General features: G+C 37.6%; 1 protein-coding gene across 1 annotated transcript; it reads left to right on the top strand.

Moving 5' to 3' along the window:
- Positions 1–503: 503 nt before the first annotated feature.
- On the top strand, positions 504–22,998 carry IDO1 (indoleamine 2,3-dioxygenase 1). Its single transcript, XM_060186415.1, has 10 exons — positions 504–654; positions 4,336–4,431; positions 4,544–4,663; positions 14,940–15,058; positions 17,091–17,105; positions 19,345–19,444; positions 19,935–20,052; positions 20,605–20,656; positions 21,091–21,239; positions 22,403–22,998. Exons 1-10 carry the CDS (start codon positions 556–558, stop codon positions 22,744–22,746), a joined length of 1,212 nt encoding a protein of 403 aa, XP_060042398.1. The 5' UTR covers positions 504–555; the 3' UTR covers positions 22,747–22,998.
- Positions 22,999–26,534: the final 3,536 nt, after the last annotated feature.

The following is a 26,534-nucleotide window of genomic DNA, read 5'->3' as shown; positions in this document are numbered from 1 at the left end:
ATGAATAAATAAAGACAATTAAAAAAAAGAAGAAGACAGTTTGAGCTCCTGTACCACATGTGATCATTATGGATGGTAGTGGGGAAAGCTTCACAAAGGGTGGAGCAGTGCTGTGGTGTCTCTACATCTCTCCTCCTTGCTTAAAAAAAATGAGTGAAAATTTAGGCCCAGAAGCAATGGAATCATCCAGGACTGATCTCAACTCTTTACAGAATCAAAAAATAATTTGGTCACATAGTTTCCTTGTTTTATTTTTTCTGCTTTTCTATTTCTGATTCCTGATGCAGAAAACAGATCATGTTCTGGGCAATAAAGTCCTGATATGGGATAGAAGCTTTCAGTTTCTCCTTATTATGAACAGTGATGCTTTTGTAGTTTAATTGTTTATCAAATTACAAATAAGGGAAGTAGAAAATGAAACTATTCTAAAACTGGAAGCAATTTCTTATTGCCTATGTAATAAGTTGTGGTCACTGTTTATAACTCCCTCAGCAATAAATAGATGCTCTGAGATGCCTCAGATACTGAGGAGAACCAGAGGAGTAGACTGAAAGAATGGCTCATGATAGAACATCTTCTATGAGAAGTTCTTGGAAAATAGACAAAAAGCATCATATAGATGAAGATATGGGCTTTGCTCTACCAAATCCAAAGGTAAGCAAAGGCACTGAAAATATGGGCAAAGTATTTTCTTGACATTAACTGCCTGGACAAGCTAATTTCTATTGGATGAGTCTTAATTTCTACTGAACAAATGAATAAAAATAGTACTAAGATAGTAGATAGAGTTTTAATAAGTAGGTATCACTTAACTTTCTTAACCTGTTATGCCTAGAAATTTAGTTTCAGTTGCTCTTCTTAGACCAATGTGGAACATAAGGAGATAAGCAAAATATAGATGTAATTTAGCTTTTTAAGATTTACTGCACATATTAAAAATTGGTTTAATGCAATTGCTTTTTAGAGCACTTTTTGAAAAAAAAAAAGCACAGTAATACATAACTCATGAATCAAAATAACTCCTTTTGCCATTGATGTGATTTAGAATGTATAAAATATGTCTTCCTACTTTGACTACGTTTTTGAGATGGCTCAGAAGCGACTTTGTGTTGTATTAATATTTTCTGTTATTTACTAGGCATAGCATTCAATGCGAGTCTGAGCTTCCATTTCTTTTTCTTACAAGTTTTGGTTACAAAGTTAAAGGAATGTAGAGTACAGGCATGCATTAAAGTCTACATTTCTCTACATTTTTTTCTGAATAACTCCATGAAAAAAATTTTGTTACAATACTTTAGCTATCAACTATTTATATGATGTGTAAAGCAGTATACAAATATTAGCTTACTCCACCTTATAAATCATCTTCAAGTGTATGCTATTAACTCATCATCATCTGAGCCAATTAAATTAGCAAAAATGAAGCAATAATCAAAACTCACAATTAGCATGATAGAAGTAGAATGTGAGTCTAACTAGTCTGACTCTAAGGTCTGTGAAATTAAGACAATTCTTTGGTGTCTCTCTTAAAAGAAGAAATCTCAAGTTACTTCCTTCTTTTTTCTTTTAATCACTTCTTGGAATTTAATAGGTACTCAAGGTTCCAGGAAAGAATTCTTATAAATTCACAACACATAGTGAAAATCTGCACATCAATATGTCTCTACTTGGTTAAAAGTTCCTTTAAATGCAATAAATATTATTTTAGTCAGACTCTAACTTAGATGTATTTAGGAATAACATTCTGTCAATATATTCTGTGAATAACATACTGCAAATATATTTTGTTTAATAAGAGCATCTAAAGCAAAATTTCAATTTAATTTTCATCTCTAAATAATTAAAGAAAAGGAAATAAATGTAGGTTTTTTAAAATAATAAAAAACTGTTTTAAAGTACACATGCAAAATAATAGTATTTATACTCACCTCTGCTCCCTACAGGCATCCTTAATTTCCAAGACTGAATGATTCAAAAAAATGTTCTTATCGATGATACAATACAAAATTATTTTTCAGGATTTACAAGTTCTCTTAACTAAGTTTACTGTTTCCACTAGTGAGTCAGTCCTCTTAAAAGTAAAACAATCATTGTAACTATGGAGATCTCTTCAAAGAATTTCCGTGGGACAACAAAACACACACACACACACACACACACACACACACACACACACACACACACACACACACACACACACCAAAAAACAAAAGTAAAAAAGCTCTCCCAGTGGGTTACATTAAAAACAGAAATAGAGCTGGAGAGATAATTCACTAGGTAGTGCATGTGTCTTGCTATGCCAGCACCTCAGGTTGAAGTCCCAGCTCCATCTGGGAGGTGTTATGGTCAGAGAAAACTCTTATGTTGTGATACTTCTCTAACTCTCTTTCCTCTATCTTTCCTTAAAGTGCTTAGAGTGGTAAAACTGCCTGTATGTAAGATACTGGCTTTGTAGAGGAAAATTAAACTGCTGCTATGCTCAAGAATTATATTCCATGTCCTGAAGCACAAATACACATACACACAAACTCATTTATATGTATAAGTGTATCTCTAACATCAAATGCATACGAAATCATCATTTTTATCTCTTCATTGAAGATCTTTATTTAATTTTTTAAAAATATATTATCTTTACTTATTGGAGAGAGACAGCAAGAAATTGAGAGGTGGGGCTAGATAGAAAAGGAGAGAGACAGAGAGACACCTGCAGCCCTGCTTCACCACTTGTGAAGCTTCCTCCCTGCAGGTGGGGACCAGGGGCTTGAACATGTGCACTTAACTAGGTGCGCTACCACCTGGCCCCCTGCATTGAAGATCTTTACTAATAATTATGAGCATGTGAAAGGCACTTTCAAGTATTTTAATCTACCAGGTACCTGTTCTAGAAGTCCAAAATCCCAGAAGTTTAATAGATCCTCTGCTATCAAATAGTTTACATCATAGGCATTAAGCATTCTCTGACCATATGCATATTATTTATTCATAATAACAAACCCATCTGTTTTGATAAACTATCACAAATAAAAATTCACGTTACTCCGCAGTGAAATATGCAGTAAGGAATATATATATATATATATGTATATTTGCATATGTGTGTGTGAATTACTGAAAACTCTACAGTGCAAATTTATATGATAATTAAAAATTCAAAGCATACAAGGAAGGTAAATATTACTGAATTCTCACTGGGTGAATTTTTCATTGTTATTAGTATGTTCTGATGAATTAAAACTAATTAATCTAGAATCTCGGAAAATGTTTAGATTTCATATTACATTTACCTTACAACTTATTTATAACAAGTAACTTTGATTTGGAACTTAAAATCTCACCACATTCTGGCTTTGAGTTGTTACCTCATTTGTATTCTGCTCCCTTAGTTCCCATAAGCTCTTCTGCTAATAGTTTAAAAAATTGTCCAAAAATATGAATTTTTGGAAGGTGTGACCTAAATCTTTGATGGTATCTTTTTCCTTGAGATTGGATTGTAAATGTGATCCAGAGAGAAAATTTTATTTAGATTTAATCTGTTCTTACTATGTAAAGCATAGCTCTCCTGTGAAACAAAATTAGGTAGAAAACATGGAATATATATATATATATATATATACATATATATATATATGATCTTCTATATGTCCAATATTGTTCTAGTTCCTATAAATATATAGATAAAGGCATGATGAAAGTCTTGCTTATGGAAAGTGATACGAAAGACTAATATGATTACTGAGAGTTGGAAACACGTTTGAATCATAGTAAACTATATATACAATGCAGGCTGTAAAAACAAACCTTTGCTTCCTTCACTTCTGATATCACTTAATAATGTGGAGTGTATTATTTTTTAAAAATATTCTTATTATCTTTATTTATTTATTGGATAGAGAGAGTCAGAATCGAGAGGGAAGCAGGAGATAGAGAAGGAGAGAGACATTGACAGCACTGCTTCACCCCTCACAAAGCTTTACTCCTGCTGGTGGTGACCAGGGTCTTGAACCACACAGTCCTTGTGAACTGTATGTAACATGTGCACTCAACCGGATGCATCACCACCCAGCCCGTGGAGGAATATATTCTATGGAATTTGTGACTTGGGGGCATAAGATAGACTTCAGTAATTAAGATTTCTGTGAAACTTTGGGTTGACTGTTGACAAACAGGGATATGAGAATGCTGAAGAGAATGGAAAATCAGAGAACAGAGATCAGAGTCCCAAGGATGTGGTACTAAAGGATAGTCTGGTTTCAATAACCAGGTGCTTTTCAAAGTGACCTTATCATTATACAATAATTTCTCCTTTGTAAATAGAAGTATTCTTTTTTCAAGGAGGATCTACCTCACCCTTATGATGCCTGGATTCAAATAGCAAAAAATCTGCCTAGATTGATTGATGATGGCCAGCTGCGAGCAGAAGTTGAAAAGGTTTGAACACTGTATACGTCTTCTTCTATTATAGTTTGTTAATGTTTTCAAACTGGTTTTGAAACTGTAGCATCACCTTGTTGATTTGGCCAATCTCTTCATTTATTCCCAGCTACAAGAACTTAGCATTGAAGGTCTCCAAGGGCACAAATCAGAGCGCCTTGCACATTTGGCTCTTGGATATATCGTCATGGCATATGTGTGGAATAAAGGTGGTGAAGATGTCTGCAAGGTTTGGAGGATTTTTAAATTTTTTTATTATTATCTTTATTTATTTGTTGTATAGAGACAATCATAAATCAAGAGTGAAGGGGGAGGTAGCAGGGAAGAGAGACAGAGAGAGATACCTGAAGTCCTGGACCGGGAACTTGAACCCAGGTTCTTGCATACTGTAACATGTGCATTCAAGAAGGTGTACCACCACCTGCCTCCCCCCTTTTGAATATTTCTTGTAATAACTGACAAATTTAAATCCAATTTACAGTTAATGTAAACAATTCTAAAATTACTAGAACTGCATTTTGTAACATTTAGATAACAAAAGTGGAAATCATTCACTGATTTAACATGTCACCCTTTATTAACAGATCTTTTTACTTACATAACACATTTGTGCCATACTGTGCATATTTCATATATTAAGTCAGTAATTAAGTCACTTAAATTATATTTGAACATTTTGAGTTGCTACATAATGATAATTTGTAATCATTGTAAATTTTCACTAGGGTCCTGAACTTTATTTATTTAACCCTTTAATTGGAGGTTATTTATTTGCATTTAACATCTCACATGTTGTAATTGCCATTATAATCAATATAGTTGATATGTCAGGTGCAGAAGAATGAGAATGTGGGTGAGTTACATAATAACTGATGTGATCATGAACTGTTTCATTCAAGAACGAGACTTGAATAATGTCTTGAAAGATTGTAGAGCAAGGAGAAGAGGAGTAGGAAAAAAAGAAAAGAGTGCTGAAAATATGGAGGTCAGAAAATATACAGCATAATCAAAAGCTAACAAAATTGCCTGAATGAAGGTCACAATTATGAAAATGTATTATAAAATTATCTCAGTTTCTCTATACATTATTCTAAAAGAGACCCTATGAGTTGGCAAAGGGAAATGTTTAAAATATTTAATAATATTTCATGAGGAGATCATAGTAAAGAGAAAGTACACAGATTCAGAACAAAATGTGAAAAACCAACAGAAAACATTTTCAATTAAGTAACAAGTAATTAACACATTGCGAATGTCGATGATATTAAAATGTATTTAAACATTTTCTTTTTCCCCAAGTCCTTTCAGGTTAACTAAACTTCTTTTTTAAAAAAATTTTTTTAAAGAAAGGATTAATGAACAAAACCATAAGGTAGGAGGGGTACAACTCCACACAATTCCCACCACACAATCTCCATAACCCACCCCCTCCCATGATAGCTTTCCCATTCTCTAGCCCTCTGGAAGCATGGACCCAGGGTCACTGTGGGTTGCAGAAGGTAGAAGGTCTGGCTTCTGTAATTGCTTCCCTGCTGAACATGGGTGTTGACTGGTCAGTCCATACTCCCAGTCTGCCTCTCTCTTTCCCTAGTAAGGTGTGTTCAAGCCCCCAGCTCCCCACCTGCAGGGGAGTCGCTTCACAGGTGGGTGAAGCAGGTCTGCAGGTGTCTATCTTTCTCTCCTCCTCTCTGTCTTCCCCTCCTCTCTCCATTTCTCTCTGTCCTATCCAACAACGATGACATCAATAACAACAATAACTACAGCAACAATAAAAAATAACAAGGGCAACAAAAGGGAAAATGAATAAATATAAAAAAATTTTAAAAGAAAGTTTGTATTAGTTATCTATTACTGCATAGAAGAGTGCTCTAAAATTTATCAGCAGCTAAAACAACAAAGATTTCTTACCACTTATAACCTCTTAGGTCTAAATTTTGGGGGGCCAGGCGGTGGTGCACCTGCTTCAGCACACACATTACAGTGCACAAGGACTCCTGATCCCCACCTGCAGGGGGAAAGCTTCAGGAGTGGTGAAGCATGGCTGTCAGGTATCTCTCTGTCTCTCTCTCTCTCTCTTAAATATACTTTTATTTAATATTTTAATGAAAAAGACCAGAGCACTGCTCAGTTCGGGCTTATGGTGGTGCTTGCTGGCAATTGAACCTGAGACTTTGGAGCCTCAGGTATGAGACTCTTTTGCGTAACCACTATGCTGTCTCCCCAGCCCTCTCTTTCCCTATCATCCTCTCCCCTCTCAATTTCTGTCTGTATCCAATAATAAATATTTGTTTTAAAAAATTAGCTAAAAGAAAAAAACTGTAAATAAATAAATGTTGGGAGCATTCTGGCCTAGGGCTACTTATGAGAATGCAGTCATACATTGGCCAGCACTGCAGTTATCTGAAAGCTTTAAAATAAACAAAACAAAAATTATTGATGAGAAAGAGGGAACCAAAGCATCAATCTGACACATGTGATGCTGGGGATTGAACTAAGGACCTCATGTTTGAGAGTCCAATGCTTGATCCATTGTACCACCTCTGCAAGACCGACTCTTTTCTTCTTTGAAAAGTTATTTTGTTTTATTTTATTTTAGGGTAGAGAAAGAAAGTGAGAGAGAAGGGGGAGATAAAGAGGGGCAAAGAAAGAGAGAGAGAGAGACAGATTTGCAGCACTGATTCACCACTTCTGAAGCTTCCAAACATCAGGTGGGGGTCAGGGTCTTGAACCTGTCCTCTTGCGCATTATAACACGTGTGCTCTATCAGGTACGCCATCACCTGGCTGCCTCCCCTCCCCTCTAGAGAGTGTGTGTGTGTGTGTGTGTGTGTTTGTAAGTATATATGGCAACAGTGTATGCTAAAGGGTATGATTGCAAACACTCAAGTTTTTTCACTCTCTTCTTTTGGAGGTCCTCACTGCTTCTCCACCCCTTTCCTGTCACTCTTTTTCTTGGAGTGCGGGAACTCTACACAGAAGCAGAAGTAATGTGGGCTTCAGCCAGGTTCCAGGTCCAGTGGTAGAGATAACTGGTGTGCCCTGATGACTGGCGGCGGCTCCTCTATTTATCTGGAGGCTCCTGTTGCGGAACACTCCTCCCTCCTTTTCTTTATCACTGCATGAGCTTTCCAGCCTTGTGTGGGCGGTTGCTACTTTGTGAGAGAGGCAGTTGGTATTTTGAATTCCCCGGTAAACCGTGCTTGTTTGGCAGCAGCAGAGCGAAGTTACCCAATTCCAGATCTCTGCAAAGCGGTGCCATCTGTTAGCATGCGACTCTCTCCCTTTGCTCTCCCCGCTGCAGTAGTTTAGGGATGGGGAAAAAGAGCTGTGGAAAGGGCCCTCTGGGATGTCTATAGGTGATGGTGGTTGTGGGGATCCTGCTCTCTTTGATTGGGATTTTCTGACAAATTCAGATGGTTCCCAAACTCAGTGGCCTCTCCTGAGTGAGAAAAGGGGACATATGTCCCAGTGGTTTTTCTGGAGAAAGCTTTGTCTGGCTGTAGATGGGAACTTCCTGATTACTTACACCTACCCTCTTCCCATATTATAACCTTGGTCTTCAGAGGACAGGGTTTGTCTCTCCTTTTAAATAAATAGCACAAGGCCCTGGTTTAAAATTCTGAAGTACTTTTTTTCTTTTTACTTATTTATTCTGAAGGATACAGGGAATTTGAGAGGGAAGGGGGAGATAGAGAAGGAGAGAGAGACACCTATAAGTACTTGCTTCTCCACTCAAGAAGTTTCTCCTTGGCAGGTGGGAAACAGGAGCTCAAACCCCAGTCCTTGTGTACTGTAACATGCACTAAACCAGGTGTACCACTGCCTGGCCCCCCTAAAGTATTTTGTTCATTTTTTTGCTCAAGTTTTTTAAGTTAATCGAGTGGACTTGCAGATCAGTTTTTATTGTGGAGCCTTTTATAAAATTATTTTTTAAAATTTATTTTTTTGTTGCCCTTGTTGTTTTATTGTTGTAGTTATTTGATAGGATAGAGAGAAATGGAGAGAGGAGGGGAAAACAGAGAAGGGGAGAGAAAGATAGACACCTGCAGACCTGCTTCACCGCCTGTGAAGCGATTCCCCTGCAGGTGGGGAGCCGGGGACTCGCGCCAGTCGCTGTGCTTCACGCCATGTGCGCTTAACCTGCTGCGCTACCACCCAGCTCCCAGCCTTTTATTTTTAAAATGAGCCTCTCTCCAGGGAAAAACACAGTACAACCACCCCTTAAAAATAAAATCTATAAGGCATCCCCCCACCCCTCAAGACTTTTGTTTGTGTGTTTTTTTTTGAGGGGAGGGTAAAGTTCCAACAATTGGTTTTGCTGATTCTGTCAGGAGTGTGTGTATCGCTCTTAGTTAGTTTTCCTTTAGGTAGTGAGATCTTAATTATGTCGTGCTTAAGAGAATGTTCTGTGTTTTCCTGCTTCTGTTCACCACTTGGAACTCCCTTTTCCCAAGCATCTGAGCAACTTGAGGTCCCAGTGGTTATCAGGAATCGTAAGCTGGGCATTCTAGACCTTTTAGGCACTCTACCCCGAGTTCCTAGAGCCTTATTCACTTGCCCTTCCCTGAACAAAACACTGTGCCTACTTCTACACCATTTTAAAGCCTTTGCCCTTGTCAAAGTGGTTAAAGCCTATCAGGGGTTGGGGCCACGGCACTCCCAATTGAGCATATGAAGTACCATGCATAAGAACCTGGGTTTAAGACATTGGTGCCCATCTGTTGAGGAGAAGATTCACAGCTGATTAAGCAGTGCTGCAGTTGTCTCTCCTCTATCTCTCTCTCCCCTCTCGGTTTCTCTGTATAAAAAACATACATACATAAAATACAGTTTAACTTTGGGGGAGTCAGGAGCTTGCAACTTGAAGATAAGAAACTGAAGGGAGGGGGCCGGGCAGTAGTGTGCATAGCGTGAAGCACAAGGACCCACTCCAGGGTCCCAGGTCAAGCCCCTTGATTTCCCACCTGCAGAGGGGTCACTTCACAAGTGGTGAAGCAGGTCTGCAGGTCTCTATCTTTCTCTCTCCCTGTCTGCCTCCCCCTCTCTCACTCTCTGTCTGTCCTATCCAATAAAAATAAATGAAAAAAAGAAAGGCCTCCAGGATCAATGGATTCACTGTTCAGGCACCCACCCCCAGTGATAACCTTGGAGGCAAAGAAAAAAAAAAAAAGAAAAAGAAACTGAAGAGAAAAAAAACAAACAAACCTTAATTTGGATATGTGCCTAAATGCTAATGTGCACCTTATTAACATTCTCCTCAGATGAGACCATTTTAGTAGGAGGAGGTAACTCAAGTGTCAGAATCAAACTCCTGAAAACCCCATTCAAAGATGAGAGGGCAAGACCACAGCCTCTTCAAAGGGAGAGAACCAGATTAAGAATGAATTTTTATCCTTTTCAGATGTTGGTGTAGAACTGAACAGCTTTATCTCCCTTTATATGTTCCTCTTTTTTATTAACAAAGATAAACTGATGGGGGGGCTTCAAGTACCAGGTAATTCTTTGAGCAGTGGATGCTTGCCGGGCGTCAAACATTCAAGTTTCTGCTATGAGGACCCAAGGGGGTGTAAGACACATATCCCCTCATCTCCATTTCCTTCCCCAGCTCAGAGTTCAGGGCAAGCTAGTTGTCTTCTGTTACCCAGGCCACTTAAAAAAATATTTTATTTATTTTTGCATAGAAATAGAAATTGAGGAAAGAGGCGATAAAGAGGAAGAGCAAAACCTGCATCACTGCTTCCCCTCCCATGATGCTTCTTCCCTGCAGGTGGGGACCAGGGTGAGCGAGCTCAGGTCTTTGCTCACGATTAATATGTATGTTCTGCTCGGTGTGCCACCACCGTGCCTCCTTCCTCAACCTCTTCCTCAGCCAGGATTTCCACAGAAACTTTAGCAACAAATAGGTAGTCTCAGTAAATGAATGTCAAAGGGAGGACCTGGATTAAGTCAAATGTTAAAAATTAGGAAAAGAAAAGGTGTCCTCTCCCCTGCCCCACCAAACACATAAACAACTAAAATCTGGGTTTGAGCTAGTCTGGTTCATATACTTAAGCTATATCTATTGTAGGAGGAAGAGTGATGTAATTTTCACCTCTTTCTGTAAATAGAAATTATCTAGCACATTGTAGGCTTCCTCCAGAGGAATTTGAAATCCAAAATTGATGTGATGGTGAGACCTGCCACCTCCCTCAAGTTTGAGTCTCTACAAGTGACACACATAAGAGACTATTTAAAGCATTTTCTGAAATGTAAGTCTGTGTGGTGTGAACATTATTTAGGAGAACACTGTTCCTTTGTTGTTCACAAAGCCTCTGTAGTCTCTTATCTTTTAAAATTTTTTTCCCCAAGATAACTTTATTACAGCTCATCTATTTAGAGAGTATACTGTTCAATGATCTTTAATATGTAACAGAATATGTATAGTACTACCTCAAATCTAATGTTTACAGCATTTTTATCACCCCCTAAAAGAAACCCTTGTATCCATAATAGTCACCTCCCGTTCTAAGCCCTGGTCCTAGGCAGCTGGTAATCTACTTTAGGACTCAATAGATTTGCTTATTCTGGATAGTTCTTAGCTATTGAATCGTGTTATCTTGTGATGCTCTGGTCACTTTCTATAATGTTTTCATGGTACTTGTGTTCGAGCTTTACTCCTTTGTATTGTTGGCTAATATTCTACTTATTTTGGCTATAACATCTTTTATTTACCCGCTCATCAGTTAATGGACGTTTGAACTGTTTCCACTTTAGGGCTATTATGAGTGATATTGCTGAGTATTTATGTTCACATTAGTCTTTAGATGTTTTCTTTCCATTTTTCTTCGGTGTGATCGATGAGTGAGTTTCTGATTATGGTTTCAGTGTGCCCATAATCATGCCATGGGTGTAGGGGTGGGGTGAAGGGCAAGAGGGCGTTGAAATTGCTTATAAGGTAATAATTTCTTTTTGTTTATGTATTTCATTTAAATAACAGAAAAAAAAAATCAGAGCACTGCTTAGCTCTGACATAGAGTGGTGGTGCCAAAGATTGAACCTGGGACCTCAGAGCCTCAGGCATGAAACTTCTTGGCCGCTTTCCACATGGAGTTGTAAGGGTGTTTTGTGTTTTTAAGATACAAGTTACTTACCAGATAGTGATTGTAAATATTTTCTCCCACATTGTGCATTGTCTTTACACTTTCTGATAGTATATGAAAATATAAGATACATTTAAAAAATTTTTTTTTGTCCTTTGCACTTTTGGTGTCTAAGAAGACTTTGTCTGACTTGTGATCAAAAGATATACTTCTGAGGGTTTTTTGGTTTGAGCTATTTAGGTTGTGATCCATTTTGAATTAGTATTTGGCTATGTTATGAAGAAATGGACCTGCTTCATTTTTTGGCATGTGAATATCTCTTGATCCCACTTGTCAGAAAGAATGTTCTTTGCTGTGTTAATTTTGCACCCTTTCCAAAAATCAACTACTGATTATTCTCAACAGACTATAAAGATCTCAACAGTTTATACATGCTGTTTAGTGCTTAAGCCAGAATAGTAGAAGCTCTGCCGCAAGGGTTGGTTCCTGAAGTTTATCTCACTGAGTTATGTCTCGTATACCAATACCACACTGTCTTGATTACAGTATTCAATAGCTTTGAAGTAACTCTTGAAATCAGGAAGTGTGGTCCCCCAACTTTATTCTTTTTTTTTTAAAGATTATTCTAGCTATTCTAGATCTATTGCTTTTCCTCATGAATTTTAGGATCACCTTAATACTCTTTCAGAGAAGTTAGCTAGGACTTGATAAAGATGGTGTTTAGTTTGTAGGTGAATTTGGGTGCATCATCATCCTGAAAGTATTAAATCTATCAATCCATGACTATGGAATGCCTTTCCATTTATTTAGATCTTTGTCAAGTGTTTCGAAGCTTTTAGTGTAAAAGTGTGGCTCATATTATCTTAACCAGATTGTAATCCTCTCTAACATATTTCGTCATCCTTAATATAGACTGTAGATCATTAGAGCCTTAGGCTGATTGGTTGGATGATATTCTTTGAAAATATTTTGTGATTTTTTATTTTAGACCTTAAAATTCTGGGGAAGCTATCAGTTCAACTAGAAAATATTGAACTTATTATCATGACTTTTAGTCAACTACTGTAACATGTTCTGTCTGTAATGTTTCCTCCCTCCCCCAGCCCCTAACACTCTTAGCTCTGGCTTATGGTGAAGTTGAAGAGTGAACTTGGGAACTTTGGTGCCTCAGGCATAAAAGTTTTTTGCATAACCATTATGCTATCTCCTTTGCCCTGCTGCTGTATGTTCATATATCTCTGATTTTTACATATATATGTATATATTTTAACTATCTTTATTTGTTGGATAGAGACACGTCAGAAATTGAGAGGGGAAGGGAAGATAGGGAGAGGGAGAGACACCTGCAGCACTGCTTCACCACTTGCAAAGCTTTCCCCCTGCAGGTGGGAACAGGAGGCTCAAACCTGGGTCCTTATGACATGTGTGCTCAACCAGGTGCGCCACCACCCGGCCCCAGTGTTTATGTATTTATGAAGCCTCATTGTTGCTGAACCCTTCAGTTTGTACTATTTGCACCCCTTTTTATCTGTCATCAGATAGTAAAGGTAGTTATTAGATTGTAGTTTGCTGACTGAGACACATTATAACCTGGGGAGTGGGTTGTATGAAATTGGGCGATCCCCTCTACTGATAAGGATTGACTAGAGCAATAAGGTAGAAATAGTCTTTATCTCACTTAACAGAACTCAGTTGTGGTATTAGTGCTTTCATCGAGACTCAGGTACTTGCCCTTTGGTAATGTAACAATTTAAGAGCAATAAGCATTCATAGTCAATTAGGGAAGTGTCTTGAGACTTCCTTATCATTAAGCTTTTGTTGCGTGTATGTTAGGGTGTGCTTATTACTAACCTAGATGGTATAACCCTCTGCACAGCTACGGTATAGATAAGACCATCATCATATATGCAGTCTTTTTTTTAAATTTATTTTTTATTTAAGAAAGGATAAATGAACAAAACCATAGGGTAGGAGGGGTACAACTCCACACAATTCCCACCACCCAATCTCCATATCCCACCCCCTCCCCTGATAGCTTTCCCATTCTCTATCCCTCTGGGAGCATGGACCCAGGGTCATTGTGGGTTGCAGAAGGTGGAAAGTCTGGCTTCTATAATTGCTTCCCCGCTGAACATGGATGTTGACTGGTCGGTCCATACTCCCAGTCTGCCTCTATCTTTCCCTAGTAAGGTGTGTCTCTGGGGAAGCTGAGCTCCAGTACACATTGATGGGGTCTTCAATGCAGGGAAGCCTGGCCAGTATCCTGGTGGCATCTGGAACCTGGTGATTGAAAAGAGAGTTAACATACAAAGCCAAACAAATTGTTGAGCAATCATGGATCCCAAGCTTGGAATAGTGGAGAGGAAGTGTTAGGGAGGTACTCACTGCAAACTCTAGTGTACTTCTGCTTTCAGGTATATATTTTGCAGCAGTTTATGGATACATAAGCTCTCTCTCACAGAAACTGATGTATATCTAGGTTATGGGACTTTGTTAGAAAGTGAACTACCTGAGATGAAATTAGAGTGTACTATAAAAGGCAAGGTCTCACCCGAGTAATGAAGCTGAAGGGTTGTCATTCCACACGTGAAGTCTCTGGACACAGTCTGAGGTGAAGCATGTTGAGGTGGCAATCGTTGCGTTGGTTAGGTTGTGATCGGCACCTTTGATCTCTCAAAGGGAAGATGCTGATTTGTAGAATCCACGTTCCTATTCCATTGTCCAACACCCGCAGATCTTATGTTATGATTCCTCACTGGGTATCATGAAGTCTGCTTAAAGGAAAATGATTGACCAGAAATTTCTTTCTTTCTTTTTCCATTTCTTTATTAATAGAGCCTAGGCATTAGGAGAGAGAGATTTAGGCCCTGCTTTCATCCTGGCTCAGAATGGGTAGATAAATGATTGGTTGCAAATAATGAACAGACTGTTCAAAATTTAACAATACATCCTGTGTTCTTATGACATTTTACCTTTATTCTCTTTTTTGTTTTTAATGTCTTTATTTATTTATTGGATAGAAACAGCCAGAAACTGAGAGGAGGATGGAAGATAGACAGGGAGAGAGACAGAGAGAAACCTGCTGCCCTGCTTCACCACTCGCAAAGCTTTCCCCCTACAAGTGGGGACTGGGGGCTCGAACCCGGGTCATTGAACACTGTGACATGTGTGCTCAACCAGGTGCGCCACCACCTGGTCCCTTTTTATTCTCTCTGTGATTGGATTATGTCTATTATATCTATGTCAGCAAAAGCAAAATGTGAATATTTAACAATTTTGGATTGAGCTATGGAATAAAGGAGAGGAAATACAATACATTCATTCAGTTTTAGGATGTTGTGTAGTACAGTTAACGTTTTGATATCTTTCAAACTGAAAGAAAGATAAGATGCTTCAAAATTGATACAAAATACGGTGTTTTCATTAGGTCTTGCCACACAATATTGCTATTCCTTACTGCAAACTCTCTGAGAAGCTGGGGCTTCCTCCTATTCTAGTTTATGCAGACTGTGTCTTGGCAAACTGGAAGAAAAAGGATCCCAGTGGGTAAGTAAACGGTGATAAAACCAGAATGAAAAGAACATGTGCTTTCAAATCAAGGGAGGTAGCCATTCATTCAGTTTTTTAGCAACATGCTTATCTTCTTTCTTGGAATATGTTTACTTATTTATTTTTTGATCTAACTACAATGCATTGTGCATACCCAATATTCCAGATATATTATTATTAGAATACAGAAATACACAAATCTAAAGTTTTCGGATTGAGTTTCATACGCATACATAACTCTAAGTGAGACACAGTGCATTTTTATTTCCTCTGAAATTTTATTTGTGTTGTTTTCCATTTTGTTCCCTCCCCTATCCACAGATACATATTTTATGATGTATCTTACCCCAAAATTTGGGATATTTTTTCTTCTGTTATCTTTTTTAAATTTATTTTTATTATCTTTGTTTATTGGATAGAGACAGCCAGAAATCTAGAGGGAAGGGGGAGATAGGGAAAGAAACAGAGAGACACCTGCAGCACTGCTTCAACACTTGTGAAACTTTTCTCCTGCATGTGAGCACTGGGGACTTGAACTTGGATCCTTGAGTATTGTAATGTGTGTGTCTGACCAGATGTGCCACCACCCAGTTCCTTTCTTGTTATCTTAAGGACAATATGCATCTAGCTTATTTTGGCTACTATATGTTAATAAAGACATTGATATGTACATTTTAAATGTTACTTTTATTTTTTAAGTTATTTTATTAAGGAAACAATGATTTATGAGACAGTTGTCACATTGGTAAATTTTTTCTTTTCCTTTTTTCCCTTGACTTAATTGAGAGATTAATAGTACAGCTAGAGATTTATAGTACAACTGTTGACACCCAGGTACAATTTCTTTTTTTTTTAACTTTTTAAAAATTTAATTTAATTTTTAAATTATTTATTTTCTTTTTTGCTGCCCTTGTTTTATTGTTGTTGTAGTTATTATTGTTGTTGCTGATGTCATTGTTATTGGACAGGACAGAGAGAAATGGAGAGAGGAGGGGAAGACAGAGAGGGGGAGAGAAAGAGAGACACCTGCAGACCTGCTTCACCGCCTGTGAAACGACTCCCCTGCAGGTAGGGAGCCAGGGGTCAGACCTGGATCCTTACTCCGAACCCACTGCACTACCACCCGACTCCCCAGGTACAATTTCTTATCTCTCCATGATAGGTATCCATAAGACACACTCTCTCCCAACTTAGGTCCTTTCCCAACATCACGCACCAGGTGTCCAGTGCTTCTCCATCGTATCCCTTCCTTTCCTTGCCCAGAAGTCTGTTTTGGTGCAGTACATCACACCCAGTCCATCCAAGTTTCACCTTATGCTTTGCCTTACTGTTCATTCTTCTTAAGTTTTTTTTTTCTGCTAGGGGTGCATCATTCCTACCATCAATATAGTTTTTCTTCTTGAATCCTGCACTGGGACCTTATGGTCACTCAACCTCCTCCTATCCTCCAACTCCCCAGTTCTTGGTCTTATTGTATAGACCATAACTAGTCCAAGTTTCACTCTGTGTTTTGCCTTTCTTTCCTTGTTTCTTAAATTCCATATTTAATTTTAAATTAAGAGTCAACTTGTGTTCAGCAGTTGTGATGGCAGTTTCTAACTTCTGGACTTTTTTTTTTTTTTTTACTTCTGGGCTCTTTGCTTGGACTTTACACCACTTCTAACCACTTAGTGAAGGGATTTGCTATAATCAAGGCACAAGAGAATTATGGTATCTCAGGACTTTGTGTAAATATAGAAGACTATAGTAAAAACAGGAGTCTATCATAAACATGGTTTTTCTATAAAAACAACAATAACACCTAACATTCATAATCCATATGTACTCCTTTCACATTTTTTTTAATTTCACTTAAAGTGTGTTAAGTGTTTTCAGCGCCTACTTGAGAAGCTGTTTTCTTTTTTAAAATCTTTGACTCACTTGACAGATCTATGGAGTTAAATCAATTAATATTAACTTTTAGCCATTTTAATATTGATTTTCTTTCTTTCTTCCAATGGGTTTATTGCTTCCTGGTGGATTTCATAAGGCCCATGACTTATAAGTAAGTATTTGATTCGTACTTTAGTGTGACAAATATTTGCTATTCAGTATGAATCTGTGATTTTCAATTTCCTCCAGGTATCTCTTTTTAAATGATTGCTTGAATTCAAGCAAAAAGAAATTTGAATAATTGTTCAAAAAGTAAATAATTCCAGTCCTTAATTGTATCTCTGATTGTGATATGACTCTGCTGTACACTGTAGTTATACATCAGATGTATAACTATAAATTGTGGTTATACAAAAATGTACTTGTATATGTAAGTGTAATTAAGAGTCATAAATTCAAAATGCACATATTTCTATGTATCTATGACTGAATTACCTCAGTGGCTAGGGACATAAATCTATTTCTTAATATAATCTTTATAATCCCTAATCTACATACTAAACAGAGACTAAGAGCTAGTGAAATAAGATCACATATCAAAGGTATAGAAATGACCTGGCAAAGCTGAACTAATGGGGAGGACAAGGATATAGGATAACTTTGTCTTTTGCTATAAGATAAGTGGTGAGAAGATTAGGTACTGGGATCTCTCAACATATAAAAGAAATGAAGGAGGAAATGACTGTAAATCTTCTCAGTTGAGTCTTTTAGAATAAATAGAAATTAGCCAGAAGGAAAAAAAAAAAAGAGAAACTGTTAATGGTGGAGAAAAGATAGCAGTCTAATTGATAAATACCAAATGATGAAAGTAACAATATGGGTATGGGGTAAAGGAGTTAAATTGTATAAAGTTGATAGAAAGATTATAGACATAGTTTCATTTTATAGATGAGACTATCGAAGTCAAAGATGGAGATAGCTCACTCACATATTTTCACATTGCAAATGAGCTGTAGAAGTTGTCTGACTTTAGAGGCCGTGAACCACCATGAAACTCATACTTGATCAGAGACTATGTTCACACCAACGTACAACTTTGATTAAAAAAAATAAGTTTCTAGTCAGTTAGTTGAATTTCTTAGTCAATTCCTTTGTGGACAAATGAATCCTTGAAAATATGTAACAACTTCAAGGATGGAAATATGCACAGAGATATATTTTTATACAAAATGATTGCATGACATCATTCTTTGTAAATCTCTCCATAGAACTTGTGCATGTGAAAAAATAAAGATAATAGGAACAGAAATAGAAGTGTAATTACTAATTTCAAGTTCCAGAATGTAATTTAAAGTTTAGCCTAATTGACTAATAATTATATTAACTAGAAAGTTGACATAACAGCAATATTCTCAACTACTCAAAAGATAGATTTTTTTTTCAGATAGAAACAGAGAACATAATAGAGACTACAACACTGAAGATTCTTTCTTTTTTTACTTATTTTTTTATTTATAAAAAGGAAACATTGACAAAAACATAGGATAAGAGGGGTACAACTCCAAACAATTCCCACCACCAGAACTCTGTACCCCATCCCTTCCCCTGATAGCTTTCCTATTCTTTAACCCTCTGGGAGTATGGACCCAAGGGCATTGTGGGATGCAGAAGATAGAAGGTCTGGCTTCTGTAATTGCTTCCCCACTGAACATGGGCATTGACAGGTTGATCCATACTCCCCAGCCTATCTTTCACTTTCCCTGGTGGGGAACAGCTTTGGGAAAGGGGAGCTCCAGGACATATTGGTGGGGTTGTCTGTTCAGGGAAGTTTGGTTGACATCATGCTAGCATCTGGAACCTGGTGGTTGAAGAGAGAATTAGTATACAAAGTCAAACAAATTGTTGAACCATGGACTTAAAGGCTGGAATTGTGCAGATGAAAAGTTGGGGGGCCCTCCATTTTGTAGATAGCTAGTAGGCATATTTTAGTTACATTCCATAGGGTCTGTGGCTATGCTAGTGGGTTTTTTGTTTGTTTGTTTGTTTTTGTTTTTTTGCCTGAGTCTGAAATCTGATATATAGGTGGATCCTAATTATTGTCTTGGGAGGTGATGTCATGACTAGAAAAGGGACAGAAAGCTGGATCAGGGAAGAGAGTAGCTCTCAAATATGGGAAAGATGTATAAGTATTGTTGACTGTAAACCCCATCAATTTGATGTGATCTGGAGCCCATGAATATTCTTTCAATGTGGTAGAGGCCAGGTTTGCACCTAGGTTGTGGTATGGCAAAGCAGCATACTACGCAAGAGAACTATTACACTAGTGGAGTAAATAAAATTACTATAAAGTAGTCAACAAAGCAAGTTAATGTTTTTTGCAACTTACTGGCTTTCTTGCTTAATTTTCATAGCAATATGGAAATTTTGTTCTCATTTCCTGGTGGAGACTGTGGTAAAGGATTCTTCCTGGTTTCTCTGTTGGTAGAAACAGCAGCTGCTTCTGCAATCAAAGTATGTCCATTCATACTAGATTAATTGTATCATAACTTGAGCAATTGTTGAGTTACTAAGCTATATTAACAATGAACTAGCTTTTTCTTGTCTAAATGCAGCACTTGATTACTTAGAAACAGTATATTATCTGGTAAAAATAAATTTTTTTGTGTGTAAAATGTTAAGAACCATAAATTTAGAATTAAATTTGAAACACAAATAAAAGAAATATTTTTTCTGCAGTTAGTAATGGAACTACATCACACAACGACATAAACCTAATGGTTCTAACTATTAGATATATACAAATGCAAAACTACAAAAAATGCCTCTTGATAGTAAATAAATAGAGAAAAATTTAAACTCAAATGACAGCCAGGGGGATTATCAAAAAATTAAAAGGAGGAAAAGTGAGAATCCTACTTTTTTTAAAGTAAGCTTTTAGGACTTGGAGAATTTTATTTTATGAAAATGGTTAATTCTAGGAAATATATATTTTTTTCTAAAGGTTATTCCCACTATATTTGAAGCAATGAAATGTCGGGACCTGGATTCTTTGCAAATGGCACTGAGTGATGTAGCTTCTTGTCTCAACCAAGCCCTCCAAGTATTTCGTCAAATTTATGGCAAGTACTGAATGCTACATTTCAGACTGGTATTCAAATATTTGATTATACGAGGTGTAGAGTTGAGACAAGGGAAGTAAAGTACCTTATTTTTAATAGGGGATTTTCAGCATGTTTAGTTATTCTGACTAGGTTGTTCTACTTTTATCATTTCCACTTTATAGACATGGATATTTAAATTTGGACTGGTACATAATGAAAGACTACAGAGACAGTAGTGAAGTCGGAACTATGACCTATATCTGCCTTTAAAGATATCCTCACATTCCACTAAAAATGATGGAGGCACTTTCCAAGAGTGTAGTTATGTATTTGTTTCTGTGTTTCTGTATATTATGCACTTATCCTGTGGTAGACCTCTTTTAGTGGACTCAGGAAGTGGGTGTGGCTACTCTAGGAGAAGGCAGGTGAGAGCTTATTTTTTTTCACAGAGATTTACATAATATCTTTCTCATAGCCTATGCTAAAGTTGACAGTCAGCTGTATACATTATTTGTTTTCTCCCTTACATATATGATGCTGCTTAATGAAACATGTCTTATCTTTATACAGTATATGTGGACCCAGGAAAGTTTTTCAATGTTCTTCGCATTTACTTATCTGGGTATGTAATCTTTTGGTTGATTTATTTCCTCTCAAACAAAGAAGATGAAGAACACACTAAACTCTTATTGATGAGTCTCTGATATCCATCAGGTTTAGAAAAACTAGAAAAACAGTTTATAGAACACACTGTTCTCTTTAGTGTATGCTTAACCAGGCATGTACTGAAATATAGAACAGAGTTAATCATTTTAAGAAAATGAAATGATTTTTGCTAGTCAAAGCAAGTTTTGATTCACAAAGTCATTTTGCCCATTTTTTTTTCTCAGGACCATATTATCTGTTATTCTAGGGCATTAAAATTAATGGGAAGAGCAGGTAGAAGAAAATGATAAAATCTATCTCATGTGTTCTTTCATTCATCCTCACCTGCAAGGTATTTTTTAATCTCAGTTTCTGACAACCCATATTGAGTATTCTTTCCTTCTAACCTAGCTGGAAAGGCAATCCACAGCTGCCAGATGGTCTGATCTATGAAGGTGTGTGGGACACGCCAAAGAAGTTTGCTGGGGGCAGTGCAGCCCAGAGCAGCATATTTCAGTGCTTTGATGTTCTTCTGGGTATCCAACAACGTACTGGTGGAGGTGAGTGGGAAATGGGGAGTGATCATCACCCCTTATGTTAATTCAATGATATTAGCATATCTAAAAGGTACCTATCCATCAGCAACTAATATAAGTGTATCTGATGGTTTTAGGAGAATCAGTAAAGATGTGATTGCATTGCCATCATTAGATTTCACAGAGGAAGAAAGCAAAATTTTAAGGGCCTATATGATTGGTTTCACTTTAACCCATCAAAAAGCAGTGAAATAAAAACCTAAACCTAAGTTGTATACATCTTCTTGGTTTTGACATTTGGATATGTATTGAGCCTGGTTGTGGTGAAACCACTATACCATGTTTTCAACATTTACAATCAGGATCAGAAAGAGAGTCATCTGTAAATGAGAAAACCACAAATTAGAATTGCTTCTATTAAACCACCTTCTTGCCCTAGCAGCATAAGGGACAAATCTTACACCAGAATTTAAAGATGGCCCATATTAATTGTATCTTCATGGAAATAAATGTGTGTGTGGGGTGTAAAATCTCAGGAAAAGTACTTTTAAAAAATATTTATTTATTTATTTATTCCTTATTGTTGCCTTATTGTAGTTATTATTATTGTTGTAGTCATTGTTGGATAGGACAGACAGAAATGGACAGAGATGAGGGAAGACAGAGAGGGGGAGAGAAAGATAGACACCTGCAGACCTGCTTCACCACTTGTGAAGTGACTCCCTTGCAGGTGGGGAGTCAGGGCTCTAACCGGGATCCTTAGTCTTGTCCTTGCGCTTTGTGCCACCTGAGCTTAACTCGCTGCACTACAGCCCGACTCCCAGGAGGAATACTTTTTATTCCTTTTACCCTAAACTTTAATTAACAAAAGAGAAAGCACTGAGCAGGTCATTCACTTATATAAAAATGATCTCTTAAATGATCTTGATTTTTTTGGTATCATGAGCTGTCAAATATAGACTACCTGTATCCCTCAAAATGATTCTTCTAGAAGCAACAATTACAGCAGAAAAGGACGAAACGAAGCACCAACATCTTTTTAAAATTTTTATCAAAGAGTAATTTTAAATCACTTGGCTTTCAGAAATGAAGTAAATTTTACAATAATCTTCATTACTGGTAGCTAGATTATTAGTTTCCTAATAGAATAAATTCCTTGCTAATTCATTTTTCTTGTATTCCTGTAGAATCTGCTGAATTTCTCAAGGAAATGAGAACATATATGCCACCAGCTCATCAGGAATTTCTCCATTCATTAGAATCAAGCCCCTCTCTCCGTGAGTTTGTCTGTTCAGAAGGTAATGCTAACCTGCAGGATGCCTACAATAAGTGTGTGAATGCCATGGTCTCCTTGAGAAACTACCATTTGGTTGTAGTAGATAATTATATTGTGAAACCAGCACGTGAGAAGTCTCAGCAGAACCAAGCATCTAAGGAACCATCAGAAAAGGAAAACAAAGGAACTGGAGGCACTGATATCAAGACTTTCCTAATGGATGTAAAATCTACAACTGCAAAGCACCTGCTGTAAGATTAGTGTGATCCAACAAGGATACATTATGTCAATCAATACAAAGATGTCAGCAAACGTTAGTATCACTATATATAAAGTCAAACATACTGATCATCGATGTGCAACAACTTCTTCATATCAATAGCATTATAAAATATCTCAAAATATTTTCTTATATTTCTCCTTTTTTGTTAGAAAATTATAAAAATAAATTATATCTGAAGCTTTATAATGTATATCTTACATTTTAAAATAAATGATAGATTTCAATAAAAAATGTTACATGATAAACTATCTAAATATTGCTTTATTCATGACTATAACTAACTACATATATGCAACCTAGGTAATATACCACTAACCCTCAAGCATGGCTAATAGATGCCTATATTCTTCTTTCGAAATTACTTTTATATTAATAAAGAATCAGAGAGAGACAGGTGGTGGCACACCTGGTTAAGTGCACACATTACAGTGTACAAGGACCTAGGTTCAAGCCCCTTGTCCCCACCTGCAAGAGGAAAGCTTCACGAGTGTTCAAACAGTGCTGCAGCTATCTTTCTCTCTCTCTCCCTCATTCTCTAGCTCCCCATCTCAATTTCTCTCTGTCTCTATCCAATAATAAATAAATAAATAAATAATATTTAAAAAAAGAATCAGAGCATTACTCTGGCACACGCAATTCATGCAAACTCAGAACTTTACTCTTTCATTTTTTATTTTCTTAATATTTATTTTATTTATTTATTCCCTTTTGTTGCCCTTGTTGTTTTATTGTTGTAGTTATTATTGTTGTTGTCATTGTTGGATAGGACAGAGAGACATGGAGAGAGGAGGAGAAGACAGAGAGGAGGAGAGAAAACTAGACACCTGCAGACCTGCTTCACTGCCTGTGAAGCGACTCCCCTGCAGGTGGGGAGCCGGGGTTTGAACCGGGATCCTTATGTCGGTCCTTGTGCTTTGCACCACCTGCGCTTAACCCACTGCGCTACAGCCCGACTCCCACTTTACTCTTTTAGTTCCAAAGAACTAACCATTGCGCAACCTCCATGACCAGTACTGTACTCTTTTTATGCTATTATTACATGCTTTCATAGTTGCTTATTTACCAGTGTGTATTATTAACATTATTATTATTCCACAAGGGTTTCCTCAGGGGCTCAGTGTCTGCAGGCATGAGGAATCTATCACTGCTGGTAGCCTTTTTTTCCTTATTTTTCCCTATTTTTTATTTAATAGCACAGAGAGAAATTGAGATGGAAGAGAGAGATACAGAGAGAGAGAGAGAGAGAGAGAGACACTTGCAGCTTGCTCCAATACTCATGAAATTTCTTCCCTGGAGATGGAAACTGGGAGGCTGAACCTGTTCCTTGAACATATGGTAATATGCACTCAACCAGATACACCACAAACTGGCCCTTATTAATGTGCATTCTTATAAGATGTTGAGACTTGGAATATCAAGTTTATCCTAAATTATTAAACAAAATACTTTATCCCTGAATTTTAACAGGCAGAAAAAGTCTGCTGAATAAATATGTGGAAATTGAATGAATTTATGAATAAATCAACTGGAACCAACAGGAAGCAGACACCTTTGCAATGCAAATTTTCCTTGCAGATTTTTTTTTAAATTTCTTATTTATAAAAAGGAAACATTGACAAAACCATAGGATAAGAGGGGTACAGCTTCACACAATTCCCACCACCACACCTCCATACACCATCCCCTCCACTGATAGCTTTCCTATTCTTTAACCCTCTGGGAGTATGGACCCAAGATCATTCTGGAATTCAGAAGGTTGAAGGTCTGGCTTCTGTAATTGCTTCCTCACTGAAAATGGGCGTTGACAGGTACATCTATACTCCCAGCCTGTCTCTCTCTTTCCTTAGTTGGGAAGGGCCCTGGGGAAGCAGAGCTCCAAGGCACATTGGTAGGGATGTCTGTCCAGGGAAGTGTGGTCACATCCTGCTAGCATCTGGAACCTGGTGGCTGAAAAGAGAGTTAACGTACAAAGCCAAACAAATTATTGAACAGTCATGGACCTAACGGTTGGAATAGTGCAGATGAAATGTTGGGGGGTCCTCCACTTTGTAGATAGCTAATGGGAATATTTTAGTTATATTTCAAAGGGCCTGTAGCTATACTAGTTTTTCTTTTTCATTTTTTGCCTGAAATCTGATATGCAGGTGGACCCATGGTATTGCCTGGGGAGATGATGTCATGGCTGGGAAAAGGACCAGAAAGCTGGATCAAGGAAGAGAGGAGCTCCCTAATATGAGAAAGGGGTATAATTATTACTGTTAACCCCATGGATTTGATGTGATCTGGGGCCCATAATTAGCTTAGGAGCCTGTGTGATCTCTACATCCCTCTAGATCTGAGCTCACATTCTGTGGTCATGAGTAGGAATGTGGTCATGAGTTCCATGCTGTTCCAGTATTGACCCATCTTCCTCACGTGTAGCATAGAGTATGTTGTCCATCTTCTCTTCAGAGGATGGAACATTCTCTATCATTATTGATCCAGGTTGAGGGAAAGTTGCTATGGGGGCCCATAAAGGGGTCAATGGAGAGAGGGATTTATTTGAATACTAGGCCCATCAAGTCTGTTTGGGAATGTCAGAACTCCCTGATTAGGGCTCCAGCTGGTGGAATGGCCTGAGAGTGACTAAAGAGTCATCATTAAAGTATGCCAGTCTCTTCCCCTCATTCAACTTTTGCAATCCCTGCTTCGATAAGGTTAGCTTTGGAGTGAGTGAGAGAACTGTAATAGGAAGTAGGTGAGGAGGGTATCTAAGTCTAAGTGGACACTATTTCATTATGAACTTGATACTGGCTCACTACAGACTATTGTGTATTTATGCTTTCAGGTATATATTTTGCCCTAATTTATGGATACATGTGAACATATGCTCTATCTTATGGGACCTGGCCTACATCTAGGTTTTGGGACTTTGTTAGGAAGTGAACCTCCTGGGATGGAATTAGAGAATACCATGAAAGGAAAGGTTTCACCTGAGTGATGAGGGTAAAGTGTTGGCAATCTATGCTTGACATATCTGTACAATGTCTGAAGTGAAGCTTGCTGGGATGGTACTCATTGCATTGATTAGGCTGGAGTTGGCAGATTCAATATCATTTGGCCTGACTTGAGAGAAGCATGCAGGTAAGGGAGCCCCACCCCAGAGTTTCCAGGATTGAGAGAAACATAGGCTCTATAGAGGAAGCAGGAGATTCCTGTTGTCTTAGGGTTTAAGAAGACAATAGATAGTTATTGCTATAATCACATTGTTTGGCAATTGGGTTAACTTTGAAAAATCCCTTTGTTAGGATTTGCTGTGTCATACACACCCTCACCATATTTTATGTCCTTTGACATTGTTTGCATATAGCTATGTCATAGGTTGCTTTTGTTCTCCCTGGACTAAGCTTTTAAGAGAGTCAACATATAAAAGACTCAGTCTATGTATTAAAAAGATTCAGTCTGTGCTTTAAAAAGTTTGAGACATTTAATTACTGTACATAAACACCATTACCACCACCAAAAGACTGTGTCCCTTCCCCACTCGGCCCCATGAAGCTGAACATCCACCCTCACCCTCCACCCAGTGTTTTTACTTTGGTGCCCTACTAAAAACTTATCAGATCCTGCTTTGAGTCTCCCTTTATGTTATTCTTTCTCAACATCTGTTTATGAGTGGGATTATCCCATACTCATCTTTATCTTTCTGACTTAGCTCACTTAACATAATTTCTTCTAGCTCCATACAAGATGGGTCAGAGAAGGTGGGTTCATTGTTTTT

This window comes from Erinaceus europaeus, chromosome 2, assembly GCF_950295315.1.
Source record: "Erinaceus europaeus chromosome 2, mEriEur2.1, whole genome shotgun sequence".
Lineage (NCBI taxonomy): Eukaryota > Metazoa > Chordata > Mammalia > Eulipotyphla > Erinaceidae > Erinaceus > Erinaceus europaeus.
Note: the sequence above shows the minus strand (reverse complement) of the source record. Positions and strands in the feature narration are given on the sequence as shown.